The sequence below is a fragment of the Magallana gigas genome, chromosome 9 (genome assembly GCF_963853765.1).
Source record: "Magallana gigas chromosome 9, xbMagGiga1.1, whole genome shotgun sequence".
NCBI classification, from domain to species: domain Eukaryota; kingdom Metazoa; phylum Mollusca; class Bivalvia; order Ostreida; family Ostreidae; genus Magallana; species Magallana gigas.
In genome coordinates, this window is record NC_088861.1 from 23,156,036 (window position 1) to 23,175,380 (window position 19,345).

Below are 19,345 nucleotides of genomic sequence, written 5' to 3' on the forward strand. Positions count from 1 at the left end.
CTTTGAAATAAAAGAGGTTTCTGATGACAAGACGAAGAAGAAAAAACAAAAAAATTTAACAAAAATTCTTATTTTCACTACCTTAAAAATCTACTCAGCACTTGTATATTTAAGAAATAAACAACGTTATTGAGTGAACATGGCGTTATGAATAGCAATTGCTCTGCTGGCATATTCCATGATGCGCGCTAGCGCGTCATGGAAAATATGCCAGCAGAGCAGTTGCTATTCATAACGCCATGTTCACTCAATAATCGTTGTTTATTACTTATATTTGCATTTTACCACTCGCAAATACCCTGCATTAGCCTAAACCTTGACATTTAGCTATTGCATGAAAAATAAACGTTCAGACTGTAAATGTATTTTTTTTTTCTTCACATAGATTTGTTAACAAAATCAATGATATGTTATAACAGTAATTCCTTTAAAATGTTAATATAAGACATGTTTTAAATACATCAATTTTAGGCAGTTGGAGAAAAAACACATGATGTATCGTATAGTGGTTTAAATCTATAACGTCATGGAAAAGTATATATAACGTTACACCTTTATGACGTCATAGTATACTGACAGAGCAATTGCGATTATAGAGAAATAATTGCAGCTCCTCCGTATGGGCTTACAGTGGGAAAGAACAATGGAAATGCAAATATTAAGTTTTAACCCTGTTTTAGATGTGACATCCCAGTGATCATCATGGGAGAGACAGGGTGTGGAAAGACCCGGCTTGTCAAGTTTATGTGTCAGCTACAGTGTCCTATTGGTGTGGAAGTTCAGAACATGGTTCTGATGAAGGTAGACACATGTATTTGATTCAGAACTCTGTATACTATCTGCTGTGTTAAAACATTTGCTACAGTTTTGTTTATTTAATTTTTATTCAGCTGCAACATTTGCTGAATTTTTTTTTTTTTAAATCATGGGATAGCACTGTCATATAAAACATTTAAGATATTTAAAAAAAAATGTTCTTTTTTTATTGAAACATTAATGAATCATAATTGTGATACTCTTTTACATTTTTCCATGTAGAAAATGATTTAATTTGTTGGTTAAAAAAAATGAGCTATTTCTTTTATCCTATCAAGAACTCTTGCATGTAACATATTTTTAAAATATAGGTCCATGGAGGCACTCGTAGAAGTGACATCATCAGAAAAGTGGTGGAAGCGGAGAGGATAGCCCAGGAGAACACGGCTAATTATGGACAGAAACTGTACACAGTGTTGTTCTTTGATGAGGCCAACACCACGGAGGCCATCGGTCTGATTAAGGAGATTATGTGTGACCACGCTATGGAGGGGGAACCACTGAAACTGTGTCAGTCCCTCAAAATCGTGGCCGCCTGTAACCCTTACAGAAAGTATGTTAACTTTACAAATCTTTGTTATGAATTAGCTTTGATACAAATTTTAGTAGATCTCTTACTTTTTATGCTCTAACTTGGAAAATATCTCTTCAACATAACCTATTTCTTAATAATCTTTCTGTCTGTCTTATTTTTTTGCATGATATCTATGTATGAGTAATACATGGTCATAATATATATGAACATGCAATTGTAAAGACAAAAAACTGTGTTCTAATTACAGACACTCAGAAGATTTAATCAAGCGTTTGGAACAGGCAGGATTGGGTTACCATGTGGATGCAGAAAAAACAACAGACAGAATGGGTAAGTGTTATCAAACAAACAAGTAAACATAGTTAAGTACTTTCATATTGTTTACTGTCAGTGGTGTGTAAATTAACTGTTTCTATCTGTGTGACAGGTCGGGTTCCCATGAGGAGACTGGTGTACAGAGTGCAGCCTCTCCCCCAGAGCATGCTACCCCTGGTCTGGGACTTTGGTCAGCTGGACACCAAAGTGGAGGAGATGTACATCAAACAGATGGTCCTCAGATATGTAAGGGTGTTTTAGTTAATAATACTATTTTAAGGTACTTGATACCATTCTTTTCAAGAACTTTGCAGCTTTATGATTTTTTCAAATCTTACACCCCTTCCTCAGAAAGGAATTTTTTGGATTGCATTTATAGGATCTTCATTAATTTTCTTGCTTTCATACTCTATGTCCTATAAACACTTATGGCATGTTAAATTTTAAAAGACTAAATTTTGGTTTAGACTGTCTGTCTGCTATTCAGCTGGTTCTGATCATTAGTTTATGTTTTTCATTGAATGATGGTCGTGCTGTTTCTGATTTCAGATAAGAGGAGGAAAGCTACCCAATGAGCCTAATTTAGACACTGCTGTCAGTCATATTCTGACGTCTGCTCAGGAATTCATGAGAAATCAAGAAGTAAGGACAAATTAACTGAAACAGGAAAAGGAAGAATCGGAGTACTATGATAGCTTTCTAAACTGCATCTTGAAATTCAATATTTATTTTACAGCATCATTAAATGCGATGATAAAGCTTTGAGCTAGTTTTGAGCACCTGGTTCTGTTTACAGGATGAGTGTAGTTTTGTGAGTCTGAGAGATGTGGAGCGAGTTCTAGAGGTGATGGCATGGTTCTACAGACAGACTCAAGGAGACACCACTTTGTTTAACTTAATGGAAAAGAAGGATGAGACAGAGTCTGATGAGGAGGAAGAAGAGGAGATGGAAATGGAAGCTCAGATTCACCAGGTCAGTGACAAACTTCCACTCTATGAGAGCTAGGGTGGTGTTATTAGCACCAAAAATGTAGTCTTAACTTATTTACTATATCTTTACCTTAGTATATGATCTTGTTAATAGCCATAGTATTACCTGGTACGTGTGTTTTATGATTATTTTCAATATTGACTTGTCTTTAATATTACGCGTACTAAGTGGTTAAATTCTAACAATTCATATTTGAGCTTTTGCAAAACTACATCTATTACACAGTATATCTCTATGTTGACCTTGTTGTTTACAGCAAGTGAATGATGTGACTAAATCCCTTGTCCTTGCTCTGGGTGTCTGCTATCAGGCCTGTTTGAAAAACAGGGAGGAGTTCCGGGAGAAAATTGTAAGAGAATTCCGACCCCCTTGTGTGCTCCCCAAAGGTCCTGATCAGATGGCAGATATCATTACAAGGTTTTTACCATCACATTTCCTTCGTTACATTTTACATCTTTTCTGTCCATTTTTCAGTGCACATAAAATTATCAATAAGTTTTAAATCAGGACCATCTATCAATCATATTTCAAGTTGGTTTACACTTATATATTTGATGATATCCTGATGAAAAATTGCTTCGTAAAGATAATCTAGTGATTTTACAGTACCAATAAATTTGATGTTCTTTTGCAGATGCCAGAATATTTTCTTGGAGATCGACAACTTGGGAGCAAACATAGCTAAGAACCAGGCCCTGAGAGAGAACGTTTTTATGATGGTGGTCTGTATAGAACTCAGGATCCCCCTCTTCCTGGTGGGAAAACCCGGAAGTTCCAAGTCCCTGGCCAAGACCATTGTGGCTGATGCCATGCAGGGAAATGCTGCTCATACAGAGGTCTACAGAAACTATAAACAGGTGGATACTTGCTGTACATTGTTGTAAATTGCCAGTGCTTATATCATTTATTATCAAATTTAGTCATATACTGGTTGAACCAGATTTGCAATGACCCATGGAATTGTGGAAAATTAGTGCATGATTTTTGGTATGACTGGTTCTGTATAATCATGTATAATCTGTTGTGTTCCTTTGCAGGTACAAATGGTGTCTTTTCAGTGCAGTCCCCTGTCGGTACCAGAGGGAATTGTGGGAACTTTCCGCCAGTGTGCCATGTACCAGAAGGACAAGGACCTCAACAGATTTGTGTCTGTGGTGGTGCTTGATGAAGTGGGGCTGGCCGAGGATTCTCCCAGAATGCCCCTCAAGGTCAGAGATAAGCAGGAGCCTTTTATCTGAACAGCTTATTTTTAAATTGGGTCTATAAATGCAAAGCACATAATTGAAAAACAATTCTACGTTATTCAAGGTCATTCATAAAAAAAAGGAGATCATTTTGATTTGTTGTTCCTTTTGAGATATACTAGTACAGTAAAACACGCTTATAACGAAGTCCCAGGGACAGCCAATTTAACTTCGTTATAAGCGTAATTCCTTATATCCGTCAAGTTTACAACATGAAATAGAGCGTTGGGGAATGGAATTCACTTCGCTGTAAGCGTCAATTCATTATAAGTGTGTTCGCTATAACCGTGTTTTACTGTAGTTACATGTATGTAGTACGTGAATATCAGATATGCATTTTGTTGATAAGACGTGAGATATCATGACCTTGACATCTCTCCAAATGTACCCAATGTAATGTAAACAAGGTCATGGTAACCTGCAAATCTTCTAAAAATAGAGGGGTTTAAAATGTGATAAAAACTAAGTTTATATTTATTTAGTACATGTAATATGTTATTTTGTTATTTTTTTTACTTGGATATCTTATGATCTATTCATTGATCAATTCTTTATTTGCTTAGACCTTGCATCCGCTGTTAGAAGATGGTTGCCAAGGAGATGAAACACCAGAAGAGCACAAAAAGGTATGGTCTACGTGTATTTGTAAGCACTGTTAATTGTTACATCATGAACGGAGCTAACATAATTATATTTAATATAATTATATATCACTATGAACTTTGTGTGATTATTTCCTTGTATTTATTTTGGTGTATAGGTCGCATTTATTGGGATTTCTAACTGGGCTTTGGATCCAGCCAAAATGAACCGAGGAATTCTGGTTCAGAGAGAAGTGCCAGACTTGGTTGAATTGATCGAAAGTGCAGAGTAATATACCTTTCTGAATTAAACGAAAGATAAAAATTTTTTTTTTTACATATGCAAAGTTAAAGTAGATACAGACATTTCATGCATTGCCAAAGATTATTATCATGATGTTACAATGTTTTAAACGTCAAAAGTTTTGATCTCTTGCTTTTATTCTGACCATTGAGACACTAAATTTCTGTGAAGTAATTCATCAGCAAACAATTTTAATATGATTGGACATTGCAGGGGTATCTGTTCTGGAGATGGCTATATTAAGAAGATGATTATGCCCCTGATAAAACCACTGGCTGACTCCTACCTTGCAGTTTTCAAAATGGTCATCACTCGTAGGGAGTTCTATGGATTAAGAGATTTCTACAGGTAAAATCTTGATCATATTTCGTATTACTTTTTGAAGATGGAATGTGTGATATTTAGAACTAATTATTCATTGACAAGTTCCTTATACATTTCTTGGAGAAGTAAACATTTGCATAACATAGAAAATCAACAATTTGAAAATACATTAAACCAACTTCACAGTAAAAGTTTAATTTGTTAAATTAATTGCTAGAAGCATTCCCTTTATAGTTAGGGAAGTTCAATGTAAAACAAAATGTACTCTGTAAGAAAGGTTTTCACTGTTCAAGGAGATGCATACTTTTAGGTAATTGTTTCTTTACAGTTTGATTAAGATGGTGTACAGCTTTGCCAAGAGAAACAGAAAGAAACCAACATGGCTGATGCTCCAACACTGCATCAAAAGAAACTTTGGAGGATTTGAGCATTCTGGAGGAAAGGACCCTTTGGCTGTGTTCTCTCAGAATCTAAAAACTGTGGAAAAAATATCAAAAGTGATTACAATGTGTTCTTTTTCAAATGAAACTGATCAAATAATAAAAAAAGTGTACCTTGCAAAAAAAACCCCATGTTTTTATAAAGATTACCAGCTCTACTGAGTAGGGTTCTATCTGATATCCGAGTTCTACATCACATTGAGGAGAAGAGCACAAATCTCATTACTAGGAGAGGGCTTGACTTTAAATAATTGTATAGCTCCAATTTGATACATAGAAGGTCGCACTTGTTCACAACTGAACATCTTAAATTTCAGTCAAACACTGATGATCCTGACTGTAGTCCAGCTGGTCTGATTGAAGCCTGTCTGAAGGGAGATGGAGTGGACAGGTGATTACAGTTAAAATACTAACATTAATGTAGTACTGTATTACTTCTAGCCAAAACTAATTCAGGCAGGTTGATGATGAATGGTTTGATATTTATCATCACTCAGTGCCTTTAGTGCTCCTATTTAGTTCATAAAACACCAAAATGAGTTTGTTTAAAACAAAAGAAAGAGAGTTTGATACATTTTTCATGTTACACAAGACAATAGTAACAATGTAAGAATGGGTTATGACATTAAACAAATCGATGGGACGACTGGTTAGCATATGATTGTCAACCACAAATTCTTAAATTCCATCCATTAATCAGTAGTAAGAATAGATTTAAAGGATTTAAGATATACTGAGTGTCTGAAGATCAAATTAAGATCAAAGCTTGGAAAGTTCAGCTAGAATATTTGATTTTGTATGAAAAATGTGTACACTACTATTATAATGAAATAACAGGCTGCATCTGCAATGTGTACTCGCATGATTAAACATTAGACAAATTTTAGATAAAAATAACTCTATAATCTTTTTCTCAGTGACACGAGGTACCTGTTGCTTCTGACGGAGAATTACGGAGCCCTGACAGTGTTACAGCAGAAGATCTTGACAATGAAGAATGCCATCACCATATTTGGAAGCAGTTTCCCTAGCGACCAGGAATACACACAGGTTATGGCTTGTCCTCTGAAATTTGTCATTGTGAAGTTTTTACTTTAATATGACATATAAAATAAATAAAGATTTTATGTAAAATAGTATTATTTATCCAGGGTGAATCAAGTTTCAGTCTAAAATTTGAAAAATCCAACCTACTAAAGTGTAAGATATGTGAATGTAGTAGTCTGAATTTAAAAGTCTTGATGATAATTTCATTAATTCAAAAATAAGATTTAAAAAAAGTTCTGTGTCCATGTTGAAACTGACTAGGAAATATTTTGCAACAGGTGTGTAGAAACATCAACCGTATCAAGGTGTGTATGGAGACGGGGAACACGGTGGTCCTACTGAACTTGGAGAATCTGTACGAGAGTCTGTACGACGCACTCAATCAGGTAAATACAGGCTACTGTTTATAACCTTGCTTAGCAAGGGTGTTGCTAACAATATACATGCAACTATTCTGATGATATTTCAATCCCATTGAGACTGTGAATTGTTTTACAGATAAGGAATAAACATCCCAGTTAAATAGATTTATTGTAGAAGTAAATCTTTGTGTTACTGTCATATGCAGCCAATTGGGACTGTTTCAGTACTAATAATTAATGCTTGATATCTTTAGTTATGTCTAATTAATATTTCTACATCTACAATTATGTGTGTAATGTAGGTTATTACATCATTCTTGCTTCCTTTTCTTGCACTGTGCATTGATAATCAAAATTTGACATTTTTAGACACAATACTGGATGGAAATTTATATGATAAAATATCATGGAAAATACCAAATATCACACAATGTCACTAATAACAACTATATACTCCTTTTTCAGTATTATGTGTACTTTGGAGGTGAGAGATATGTTGACCTGGGATTGGGAACTCACCGAGTCAAATGTAGAGTTCACAAGAAATTCAGGTACACAACAGTTTTTCTCGTGTTTGAAGTTTCTACTGGATAGGAATAACCAATTGAACTGATTTTTGTTCTCCCTCACTAGGCTGATAGTTGTTGCTGAGAAGGAGATAGTCTACAGCAAGTTCCCCATCCCTCTGATCAACAGACTAGAGAAACACTTCCTCAATATTTCCACCATGTTGTCTGAAGTCCAGGTCCGTCTAGCTCAGAAGCTAGAGAAATGGGCTGAACAGTTCATCAAGTCATCAACTCCCACATACAAAAGGTTTTTTTTTTTTTAAATCTTTCAATCATGCTCAATTATTGCTTTAAAAAACGGAATAATATATTTGTGGTTGTACTCTATATGTGAAACTTTTAATAAGACTCTTTGTGAATTTCAGCCCATTTGTCTGAAGTTATGTCGGTCAGACACTTTCCTTATTTTTGAATCCCTAGAACTAAACATCAAATTTTAACTAAACTTGACACAATTTATCCTTTGTTGAAAGCAAATTTTAATTGTTCCAAAAAAGATTCACTTTCTATTAAAACAGAGAAAATATAAAGAACCTTCCTGAAAATATTGTGTCTTTAAAAGAACATTCTTTTAAAGAACCAATGCAACAGAAATGCCAATAATTATTTAAAAATGTAGCTTCTATGTATGTGTAGATTCTAACTTGTTCAAAACCATGACATCCCACGAATATTAGGTTCTCAGGAAGGATGTTAATTTCAACATAGAAATATAAATAGAAAACTCTGAGAAAAATTTCTTCTGAAATTTATTTATGATACAAAGTGACTTGTACTGTTAATCAGGTGAGCAATGTTGCCCATGGGCCTCATATTTAGTTTGCTACAAAGATTTTCTTTAAACAGGATAAAGACTTCAGAGGAAAAGTTGGGAGATGTGTTCATGGGGTACCATGCTGACACCTGTGCTTCAATCATACTGCTGGTCAGTCAGAAATTCACAGATGTTGATCTAGAGGACATGGAGACAGAGGTAAAGGAAAAGGTCAAAGATGGCAATGTTGTCAGAAAGTTTCTTGATTGGACATGCATTTAAAGGGGCATGGTCACAATTTTGGTCAAAAATTATTTTTTCGATTTTAATGTTTACAATGCTTCAGTAAGGCATTTTTAATAGGCAACCAAAATTTGAGTGTCATTTGTTGAGTCATAAGCGAGTTATAGAGCTTACGATTTTTCGCAATGTAAACAAAGCGTTTGTTTACATTTTGAATGTTGAAGTGAAAATTCCAGTTTTAGACTTTTAAAAAATGAATGTGTTCATCGTTAGGAACTGTTTATTTATGCTTAAAATGAATAATAAGATAGACAAACCAGCTTTAAAAAGATTTTTTCTGGTATATTGAACCAAAAACAGGGCACGAGCCTTGTTTACATGACTAAGAATTGTAAGCCCTGTATCTTGCATAAAACTCAACGACTGGCACCCAAATTTCATTTGATCATTAGAAATGCATTCTTAAAGCATTGCAAATAATAAAAACAGAAAATAAAATTTGACCAAAATCGTGAACATGTCCCTTTAAGTGTGTTTTTATGTTATCTTTTATACAGGTACTGAGGGCAGCTAAGGAGATCCTGCTGTGGTGTGCAACACCAGATGGTGTACTCAGAGCAAGAAATAAACTCTTACCTGATGACTTTGCATTTGTTGAAAATACTTACTACCAACAACAAAAGCATGACAACATACTATATTATCTTGACCAGAAAATAAGGACTGAAGACAGTGAAGGGCTTTATGCACAGGTAATTGATATCTTTGTTTAAGGCAGACATTCACAGGTATTTGGCAATATTAGGATGGGTACATGTATGTCATCCATAATGTACACATTTTGCAATTATTGATTATTCTGATATTTATATAAACACTATGATTACCGCGTAGTATTTTATGTGTTTTTCTACATAAGTTAAGAAATAGCATTATATTTAAAAGAGTGAAAAATCTAGCTAATTTTGTAAACTGACATGCTTTCGAATTGGCATGTAATCAGTTGTGTCAACATCTTCAAATTACCATTTGGAGTGGATTTTAAACAGATTACAAAGGTGCCAATTTTGGTTCCTCTATATTTGGTAAAGACATTTTCCCAATTTAATAGGTGACCACCCACTCCAAGTTGATCGCCATTGGGGACGTGTCGGAACTGTCTCAGTATCTACACATTCCCAGACCACAGATCACTCTCCTGAATCTGCAGTCTTTTGACACGGAGCAGCAGTTCTGTAGACAAGTCAAGTAAGTTGTCAGTTCTGTAGACAAGTCAGGTAAGTTGTTGGAACAGAAGTTCTGTAGACAAGTCCGGTAAGTCGTCAGAATAGCAGTTCTGTAGACAAGTCCGGTAAGTTGTTGGAACAGCCTATCTGTAGACAAGTCAAGTAAGTTGTCAGCAGCAGTTCTGTAGACAAGTCAAGTAAGTTGTCAGTGCAGCAGTTCTGTAGAAAAGTAAGTTGTCAGTTCTGTAGACAAGTCAAGTAATTTTTCAGAGCAGCAGTTCTGTAGACAAATCAAATGAGTCGTCAGTTCTGTAGATAATTGAAGTAAGTTGTTAGTTTTGTAGATGAGTCAAGTAAGTTGTCAGTGCAGCAGTTCTGTAGACAAGTTGAGTAAGTTGTCAGTTCTGTAGACAAGTTGAGTAAGTTGTCAGTTCTGTAGACAAGTCAGCGAATTTTTCAAAGCAAAAAATCTGTAGACAAGTAAATTGTTGGAGCAGCAGTTCTGTAGACAAGCCAAGTAAGTTGTCAAAGCAGCAGTTCTGTAGACAAGTTAAGTAAGTTGTTGGAGCAGCAGAACTGCAGTCAAGTAAAGTAAGTTGTCAGTGCAGCAGTTCTGTAGCCAAGTCAAGTAAGTTGTCAAAGCAGCAGATCTGTAGACAAGTCAAGTAAGTTGTTGGAGCAGCAGAACTGCAGTCAAGTAAAGTAAGTTGTCAGTGCAGCAGTTCTGTAGACAAGTCAATTAAGTTGTCATGTAAACAAGTCAAGTAAGTGGTCAGTTCTGTAGACAAGTCAAATAAGTCATCTCGAGTATATCAGTTGCTTTTCATATTCTATTTGTCCAACTTGTATCAAATGTAATTTTGTGTGCAAGGAATGTTTTTTAATGTTTAGTGTGTTAGATTGTTTATGTGTTGGTATTTAAAGGCTGGTGTGCGAGAATTAAAAAAAAAAATCTGCATTTGGAACAATTAAGCTTTTCATGGTTCTAAAGCATTGTAATAAGTCAAACAACATTCAATATTCATTACTTATTTGATAAGTAAATTAAAGAGCCCTTCTTCTGCAGGCAGAGCTTCGAGAGAGAGCTGGAGGAGTCTCTGTTAATTGTCCAGTGTGACAGTGGGAACGAGAACGCCAGCTTGGTGTCCTGTGCTCAGTATTGTGTGTTAGATCAACTCCAACAGGTGGCGGACAAAAAGAACGGGAAAACACACATCGTCTTCATCATCCATCTTCCCCGAGTAGCAGTTGGAGGATTCAACGGGTTTCAGGTAAATTTTTCTCTTGAATTTAAGTAAAGTTTGTTGTGACTCAAATTATCAAGCCTTGAAGATAAAAGTCCAATCAAAAGAAAGTTAATTTGCAGGTGTGTTTTCAAGAAAAAGTTAAGAGAATTGTGATTGAAAGTTTATAGATAATGATTTTCTGATGTGTAATCCCTTTAGTGTGGTCTATGGCATTCTGTCCACATTGATGATCTCCGACCAGACAGTGACAAAATGCCCAGCGTCATGGAGATGAGGAACAAGAGTGTCGGGACATTACTAGAGAACGCGACCGGTCGGGCCGGTGGAGGGGACACAGAGGACATGGACTGGGAGGGTAGAGACGAAAGTCAACCAATCCAGGAGTCTGGAGAGGTGGAAATGATGGAGGGTCAAGATGTGTATCCACATGACTTTGGTGATATGGTGGAACACACAGGACAAGTCCATGTGGAGAGGAAGGTGGATATTGCCCTCTTCATTAAGTTGACGGCCCGTCCAGCTCTAGCAATGGTGAAAGACCCCGAGGATTCAGAGAGGACAACCGAGAGAGTAAAAATCTTGCTGGAGTTGCTTAATCAAGAAACAAAGGGTATGTACAAAGGTCCTGTATTTGTCATGGATTGCATTCCATGATGTTATATTTTCATGAGATTTCATAAAAATGAAAGTATAAATCCCAGTTTGAATGTTATTTCCCATCAATTAATTATTTTTCAGGAGAAAAATTGACCTTTATGCGAGGAATAGGACGACATCTTGCAGCCTTGATGAAAGAGAAAGAGGAAACCATGGGGCTATCAGCAGAGACCTGGCTCTATGCTGAGGCCACCAAGAGGGACTGTATAAACAGGGCAGGCACATTTAGGTACTCAGATTAATTATTTAGAAATGAAGATGGTTTAAAAGATTAATGATATTGATATTTTTACATTGCCCATACAATGTTTAATCTGTGTAACTATCATGAATTGCACTGAATTCAGCGTTAACGTTTTGATGTTGCAGAAAAGCTACAAATCAGTGCATTATAGAGAAACTGTCCCCAATTTTGGCTGGCATTATTGCTCAACTGGACACTAACAGTAACCTTGACCTCCTGATTCAAAGAGATTCAAGTTCTTGGGAGTACATACTATGGCTGGAAATAATCAACAATCCATCAGCCACTCAGATTGAGTATTCTATGGTGGTGTCCCCCAAAAAGCAAGAGGAACTTCCTGAGGTCATTGTCAAAGGAACAGGTTGTGATGGCATCAAATTTAATGCTTTGATGCCATTTTCTTGGCTGATTTACAGACTGATTGACCGAATCCTGAGGACATCACAAAATGTTGAAAAACATGGTAAGTTTGGGAAACTGAGATTATAACCATATAACAGATGGTGTATGTGCTTGGCTCTGATCATCTTAGTGGACGGGACACAGATCAGTTAGTCATTTTGCCAGAATGATATTTGACGATGAGTAAATGATAATACTCTAGTCACAGAGAAAAATATTGACATTCTCCACGACATTTAATACACTTTGCTCACCTTATAAGGCCATTATTTGTTCTCAGGACCAAAAAGTTAAAAATTTAATGAAGCAAACAGGTATTTAATTTTTTACTTTTATTGCAAGGTTTAAATTTGCAAGGGGAAATAACTCAATTTTCATATTTTACTTAAAATCTAAATTGAGTTATTGCCCTTTTTTAAAATAGCAGTATTAAATTGCAATGATATTAATCAAAGCAGCAGCATTTGACCTAATGTGGTGGCCGGTGCCTGAGAACAAGTACATTTACTTTTGGGGGGCCTGTATTACAAAAAATCATAGCTCAAAACAAGCCATCACTTTGAGTACCAGTAATTTTATTCAAATGTAACTCATAGTGCATGAAATTCTATGTTGCATATTCATTGTGTCTGCCCTTTTGTATTTTTAAGAATTTTCTGAGTATTTTTCTGTTATATGATATTTCTACTTTATATATATTTCAAATCATGAAAACTTTAATTTCGCAGAGACAGTTCTAGAATGTGTTATGAGGGTGTCTGGCATTATGGAGAACACCCCAATAGGAAAAGTTCTTCAAAAGCATGAGGTCAACATCATGGATTGTGTCAAGGCCTATCTCAGTGACTTTGTTCATATGGTGTATCATGTGACCAGTGTAAAGGAGCATGAGGTAAAATAATTATTTATTAATTGGAAATTGACATTAATTAGTATTTTTATGTAAATAAACCTAAGTTACTAAAGGTATGTCATATTTTTGTATATTTAAAAAAAAAATATTCTAAAAATTGGTGTGTTCTAATTAAATTTTATTGATTTGAAACTTCAGCTTTATAAATGACAAAACAAGTTTTACCATATTGGTAAGTGATATTTATAACGAGACATAAGGGCTTTGATTTTCAGTTGGTGTGTGAAAATTTACTGAATGGACTAAACATGGAATTCAGAGAAGGACTATCTAGTGTTGTCATGAACTTTGTGGCCATCCATGCTGTGTACAGTAAATCTGAGCCCCGTCTCAGGAACTTTGCCAGCATCACGCGAGTGTGGCCCGGCTGCAGCGAGCGAATCATTGAGTTCCAGCAGAAGAGTGCTCAGTTCTATCTTGTCACTGACCAAGAACTGGTCAGTCTGATATATAGTTACTTTGGAAATGTATTGTTAAAAGCATTTAGTATTAGGAGAAAAAGCTCTTCATCTGCATGCCACTTTAACCTTTATGATGTCATTTAATAACAATTTTTTTTTAGGTGAAATTAAAACTTAAGGTCATATATTTAGGATAAGATAAATGTCATTCACAAGGTCAAGTTTTATTTTTAGAATGCTTTGTCGTTTGAAGCATATCATTTTAGTGATACCTCTGAGATTTTTATATTACGTCATTGAAACATCTGCACACTGATTATGAGTGTTTTGACAATGTTAATATTTGTAAATCAAAATATTTCAGACTCTGGATGTCCTTGGGCTGTTCCTACTGTTGAAATCCCTTGAGCCAAACAAAGACTCCCTCACTGACCAGAAAGGCAGACAACTGTGGCAGAAACAAGTGCACAAGTACCGACCTGTTGTAGAGAGAATTCTGGGACAGTTTGTGACTGAGGGACACCAGACAGGGGTGGAGGAGTTTGGTAGGAGATGTATGGAGGGAATCAATGAAGCCAGGTAATTTGAACATAATATTCTCAAGTTTTTCAGTAGTTTTGATATATAGTAACTGTTACTTTCTGGCAACATTTCCCTCTCTGATGCATTATTTAGAATAAAACAATAATATAACCTTATCAACATTTCAATGAAATGTCACCCACACTCATTTTAGAAGTTGTTGTTTTTTAGAAAACAAGCTTACTCCTATTTCCAAAATTATTCCCTCCTATTAATTATTTTTTTTGCAACTTAGATACAACAAACTGTTTGAATTTCAATTATACAAATATTTAGAGTGTTTACATTGTACATGTTGTATATAATTTATTGTATACTGTAAACAGGATAATATTAGCCCCCATTTTTTTTCGTCCCTTTGGCCCTTGTTGTCGGTGGGCGAATTGAAGACTGGGCAAATTTCGATGTCTCAAATTATTTTTCTTTACAAACACAACGGTGTCTAGGCGAATTCAAGACGGGGCGAAATTGCAAGTGTAGAAGGGCAAAAATTAGACAGTGCGAAAATAACTCTGTACACAGTATATATTCACTGGCATTTTCTTAGAACTTTATCTGTCGTTTCAAAATATTTTTGTGGATTGAGATGTCTTTGTTACCTCAATATACAAGATTATAATAATTATTGCTTGTATCAAGGTGTGTGTGGACTAAGGTGGTAGTGATGAAGTTGTTCCTACAACACGTCTGCTCTGATGAAGTGATGCCTGTGGAGCGTCTGATGACTTTATGGGTGGTAAGGATAATTATGTATTTCGCTAATTAGTTTACTGAATTATTGATAAATAACTTCAGGTATATGTATAAAATTGCAAAAAGGGGAACAGATTACAAAAGAATTCTCATAATATTTACAAATTTACCGGTACCCCTAATTTGCAGCTAGACACCTGTAACCTGATTCAGTAATCTTTAAAAGGCATTTTATATTGAAATCTGAAAATTTTAGAAGACATTCATGCAGATTTTGTTTTTGTTTATTTTTAGATGCTCAAGGACAATGTTGATTTCAAAAACATAGAATCTTTGGATAAGGTGGAAAAATTCCTAAAATTATGCATGAAAAATTCTGTCACCAAAGTATTTGGGTATGTACATCAATGAAGTTGAACATATTGTCAATTCCCCTCTTCATTACACTCTCCAAATCAACATACTAATTGATATGTTAAACACTTCAGAATGAGTCTCATGATCATAACTAATTACCAGCTGTTTATCATACAAGATGAAATTTAGAGCTAGCACATTTTTCATCTCATAATCATGAAAAATGTTATTCAAGTTCTTTATGATTGAAAGTGGCCTTCCTCCTCCAATACCCCTATTCTTAAAAGTTATTCTTGAAAACATTTGTTTTCTGTACTCTTAGCTAATGCTGCCTTTTAAATGACTTGCAGGAGACAGGAGAGCTGTAGATCTTGTGAGAGTGAGATCACAGAGAGACCTGTACACCTTCCCTGCAAGGACCTGATCTGTGTGAAATGTTACAACGACCTGACAATTCTGGGAACTGGGATGTGTCCTGTCTGTCACACCGAGATCCCTGCCCATTTCAACCCACGACAAGACAACACAGAAGAGTAAGTGCCTGCACATGTTACTCTTGTCTTCCACTTATAATTACTGTAGACGTACTTTTGTCCGCATGGTATTAATTTACGCTATGAACGCATGCACAAATTTTCCGCGGAATTTTTTCCCAGTGTAATTAAAGTGCATTTTGGAATGAAACTTTGAAATTACATTACATGAATAAGGATAATCGGATGTTACTACATTATATTACACTAAGTATTGCATATACGTGTACCCAATGTATATCGTTTTTATCTATACAAACTGTCAAACAAATTTGTATTGAGAATTCACATAATAAACAATTTAATCTCCTAAAGATTTGAATTTTATGTAAATTTACTTGCATGAAATTTAAACTTCTCCCAGCTTGAGATAACGGCACGTGTCAGACGACAAATAGCCCCAAGCGGGCTGTCTTTCAATGACCCAATTAACGACACGCTAAGACCCGTGTTTTTACTGCAAGTTTTAGATCCCTTTGTGCTCTGACTTTTAATTGATAAAACTGATCAATTCATAATTTAAACGACATGTGAACCCATAAATTGACAGTTAAATAAAATTAAATATTTCACAAGACGATTTTCGCCAGCGTCGTAACATCTTGACGGCTAACTAAATATATATAAATGACTACCGACCAGTGCACAACCAATAATTACTGTTCACTGTGAACAGTTCTTACAATTTAAGTCCAAAGTTGGACAAATTCTAGGTAATGAAAATCGCTCAGAACTAAATTTAATAATAATTATTCAAATGATTTTTTTTTCATTCAAAGATTCCGCGTAAATTTTTACCCGCGGATTAAATTGATATTGTGATTCCGTGGAATTATGACCCCGTGGAAAAAAATACGTCTACAGTATGTAAACTAAACCAATTTTATTTCATAAGCTGGAAACTTTTACAATGTTTGTAAGAACTGTAATATTTCTGCCATAAACACGTCCTTGATTGTTTTGTATTTGTTTCAAGTTAATATTTCAAAATCTTGGTCTGAAAAGTTGGTTTCTTACTGAAAAATGTCCAAATATTGTTTGCCTGATAAAAGTTGGTTTGCAATAATATATAACAGTATACTGACAAAAACCATGCAGTTTTAAAGATATTTTTTTGAAGTTGTATCTTAATACAAGTTTTTTCTTGAACTCCATTCAGAATAGCTATTGGGATATGTGATAGAATTATTTTATTTCAGGCTAAAGTTTCGGAAGTTGAATATTTTCAAACGTCGGTGCAACAGTTTCTTTATGGACCTTGTATCTCAGCTCTGTTTCTCGGATGATGAACCCCCCTCCAGTGAAGTTGTCCAGAAGTTGATGTCCTACATCACAGCAACCGCCCGGAGAGGACAGGGAGGAAGGATGGCCAGTAAGGAGATGTCTGTGTTTGAGGAAGGCATTGATCCTACACCAGTCCTACGGTCCTTCCTCCTACAGCACTTGCTCAGGACTAGGTCAGTGTTTGGCTCAATTTTGCATGATCTAAGTTGATTTTCTATGATTTTGTGTTCTCTTCAGTGTGAGGATGTTTATTTTGCATGAGTGTTCAAATATTTTTTCAAATAGACCATGTTGGAATATTCAAATAGACCTTGGTTAGATTCTTAATTCACTTGTGATCTTGTTGACTTTGCATCTCATTTCTCCATTTCATTCATTTAAAATAAGACTGCTCTTAAAAAAATGTTTAACCCACAGCTCCATGCAAGTACAGCGGTACTTAGGGATGTATTTGCAACAAGCAGAGGATTTGATGTCACTGAAAGAAAATGAGGAGAAAATGGTTGACCTTTGTCTTTTGATCATTCAGTGCTTAGAGGTAAAAAAAAAATTAATTGGTACTGTGGAATCATTTTTATTCGTGGAGGTCAATGTTTGTGGGTAGCCAAAATTTGCCTGGTTTGTGGAGAAGTAATTTCATTGTTAGCAAGTTCAGGATAATTTTAATAAAAATTAAACAAATGATTGCATGCATATAAGTTCGTAGGGGTGTAAATTGGTGGGCAAGGAGTACGCATGAAAACCATGAACATTGGTCTCCCATGAACAATGGTGATTTCACAGTAATTCATTCTTTCCCTGAAATAAAAATTTCTTCTCTGTTTTTCTCAAATTATATTTGGATGAGATTAAAAGTGAGATTAAAAGTTACTTTGGGAAAATTGTCAATATGATAAAACGAATACCACTCTGACCAGTAGGCTTTAAAACTGTTATCCTTTAATTTTCTAAGGACTCCTTCCATCATGACATTGCAAAGAGCACAGACCCAATGAAGTCCAAAATCAAAATGGCTACCCAGATGTTGCAGCTTGACGTGGGTTCTGTGGTGAGAGAGGGGCTGGATGTGGAGAAGCTGTACTGTATGGCACAGACCCGGTTTGGACTGACTGTTGTAGCAGAGGTTCTTCACAAGTTACTGGTGGAGAAATCAATCAAACACAGCCAGCAGACAAGGAAGCTTCTAGATGCAGCAGGGAGAATCTGTGATGAGTGTGGCTCAAGGCAGCCAAAGTATGAAGTTTATATGAACTAACCTGATTTTAAGAGTTTGTTTAATGAGTTTTTATGAAATCAGTAGTATGTTCAGTATTTAAATGGTGAAATGAAATATTGAGGAGTTAAATTAGGTCCATATATTTAAAAAATTATATTTGTATGTACTAATATAAGTTTAGATGTATTCATTTTTTTTCTTCAAAGAGAGTAAGTGTGTTTAAATGCATTGCAAACCATTCCTATGAAGTTATATGAAATAATATTTATTCTTAACATCTTGATTAGATTGTTTCTGATCAAACACCTGTGTCGCTGCTTTGGTGTGGAGACTTACCAGAAGATCTGTAAGACAACTGATGCCACCATTGTACGCTGGATGAGTGTACCCGAGCTCCAGAAAAATGAGGTAATTATCAAGAAGTCTTTGATAATCAGTAATCAATGTATCATAAAGTCAATAAATGAGAAAGTAAATACAAGGAAAGTTCTATATGAGTGTATTGTGTATTGTCAGATTGTTGAGTGCAGTGACCGATTCATCGTATGTGGGGACCAGTACAAGGAGCTGAGAGAAAAGCTGACACAGGCAGCTCTAGGACAGAACATGGACATCTTTGATGCAGCTATCCAGGTCTTTTCATCTTAATTTTTTATAGATTACATACATGTTGTATTAATTGTGTTGATATAAGAGTAAATAGAAATAAACACAAAAATAATACTAGACTAAGTATGATTATGATCATAAAAATCTTTTTGTCAGGCTGTCCAGCTATCAGATTATCAGAAGAGAACCCTGGTCCTTCTAGCTGTGATGAGAGAAATAACTATGTGTTATCTGTATCCTGAAAACAAAAGAAGAGTCACTCCAGCTGTAAGGATTTAATGAATCAGAATATTGTATGCAAATGTTCCCCCAATGTCAACATTTGTATGTGCCTATTGCATCCAACAGAGATTTGCTATTTAAATTTTATTTCTAAATTATTAGGCAGTGGAACAATTGCAGCAGTTCTTGTCTCAGCACCCATTGTTTACCAATCAGGTATGATCATGATAATTG

At 35.3% G+C, this 19,345-nt stretch overlaps 1 protein-coding gene across 3 annotated transcripts in view; it reads left to right on the forward strand.

Annotated features, from left to right (window-relative positions):
• Positions 1-19,345, forward strand: part of LOC105324838 (E3 ubiquitin-protein ligase rnf213-alpha) — an 84,399-nt gene that overhangs the window by 54,084 nt on the left and 10,970 nt on the right. For all 3 annotated transcript variants that reach the window (XM_066072389.1, XM_066072388.1, XM_066072387.1), the window contains exons 38-75: positions 681-801; positions 1,128-1,369; positions 1,599-1,681; positions 1,779-1,912; positions 2,216-2,308; positions 2,463-2,639; positions 2,914-3,074; positions 3,292-3,514; positions 3,695-3,865; positions 4,465-4,527; positions 4,662-4,771; positions 5,000-5,134; positions 5,439-5,607; positions 5,868-5,941; positions 6,468-6,600; positions 6,876-6,983; positions 7,425-7,510; positions 7,593-7,775; positions 8,375-8,501; positions 9,083-9,277; positions 9,637-9,773; positions 10,818-11,022; positions 11,197-11,608; positions 11,737-11,884; positions 12,025-12,362; positions 13,030-13,193; positions 13,430-13,651; positions 13,980-14,194; positions 14,837-14,933; positions 15,185-15,285; positions 15,598-15,780; positions 16,980-17,237; positions 17,482-17,602; positions 18,017-18,297; positions 18,568-18,688; positions 18,797-18,913; positions 19,046-19,156; positions 19,274-19,327. In XM_066072389.1, coding sequence (XP_065928461.1) covers positions 681-801; positions 1,128-1,369; positions 1,599-1,681; positions 1,779-1,912; positions 2,216-2,308; positions 2,463-2,639; positions 2,914-3,074; positions 3,292-3,514; positions 3,695-3,865; positions 4,465-4,527; positions 4,662-4,771; positions 5,000-5,134; positions 5,439-5,607; positions 5,868-5,941; positions 6,468-6,600; positions 6,876-6,983; positions 7,425-7,510; positions 7,593-7,775; positions 8,375-8,501; positions 9,083-9,277; positions 9,637-9,773; positions 10,818-11,022; positions 11,197-11,608; positions 11,737-11,884; positions 12,025-12,362; positions 13,030-13,193; positions 13,430-13,651; positions 13,980-14,194; positions 14,837-14,933; positions 15,185-15,285; positions 15,598-15,780; positions 16,980-17,237; positions 17,482-17,602; positions 18,017-18,297; positions 18,568-18,688; positions 18,797-18,913; positions 19,046-19,156; positions 19,274-19,327 — 6,073 coding nt within the window. The remainder of the gene's footprint in view (positions 1-680; positions 802-1,127; positions 1,370-1,598; positions 1,682-1,778; positions 1,913-2,215; positions 2,309-2,462; positions 2,640-2,913; positions 3,075-3,291; positions 3,515-3,694; positions 3,866-4,464; positions 4,528-4,661; positions 4,772-4,999; positions 5,135-5,438; positions 5,608-5,867; positions 5,942-6,467; positions 6,601-6,875; positions 6,984-7,424; positions 7,511-7,592; positions 7,776-8,374; positions 8,502-9,082; positions 9,278-9,636; positions 9,774-10,817; positions 11,023-11,196; positions 11,609-11,736; positions 11,885-12,024; positions 12,363-13,029; positions 13,194-13,429; positions 13,652-13,979; positions 14,195-14,836; positions 14,934-15,184; positions 15,286-15,597; positions 15,781-16,979; positions 17,238-17,481; positions 17,603-18,016; positions 18,298-18,567; positions 18,689-18,796; positions 18,914-19,045; positions 19,157-19,273; positions 19,328-19,345) is intronic.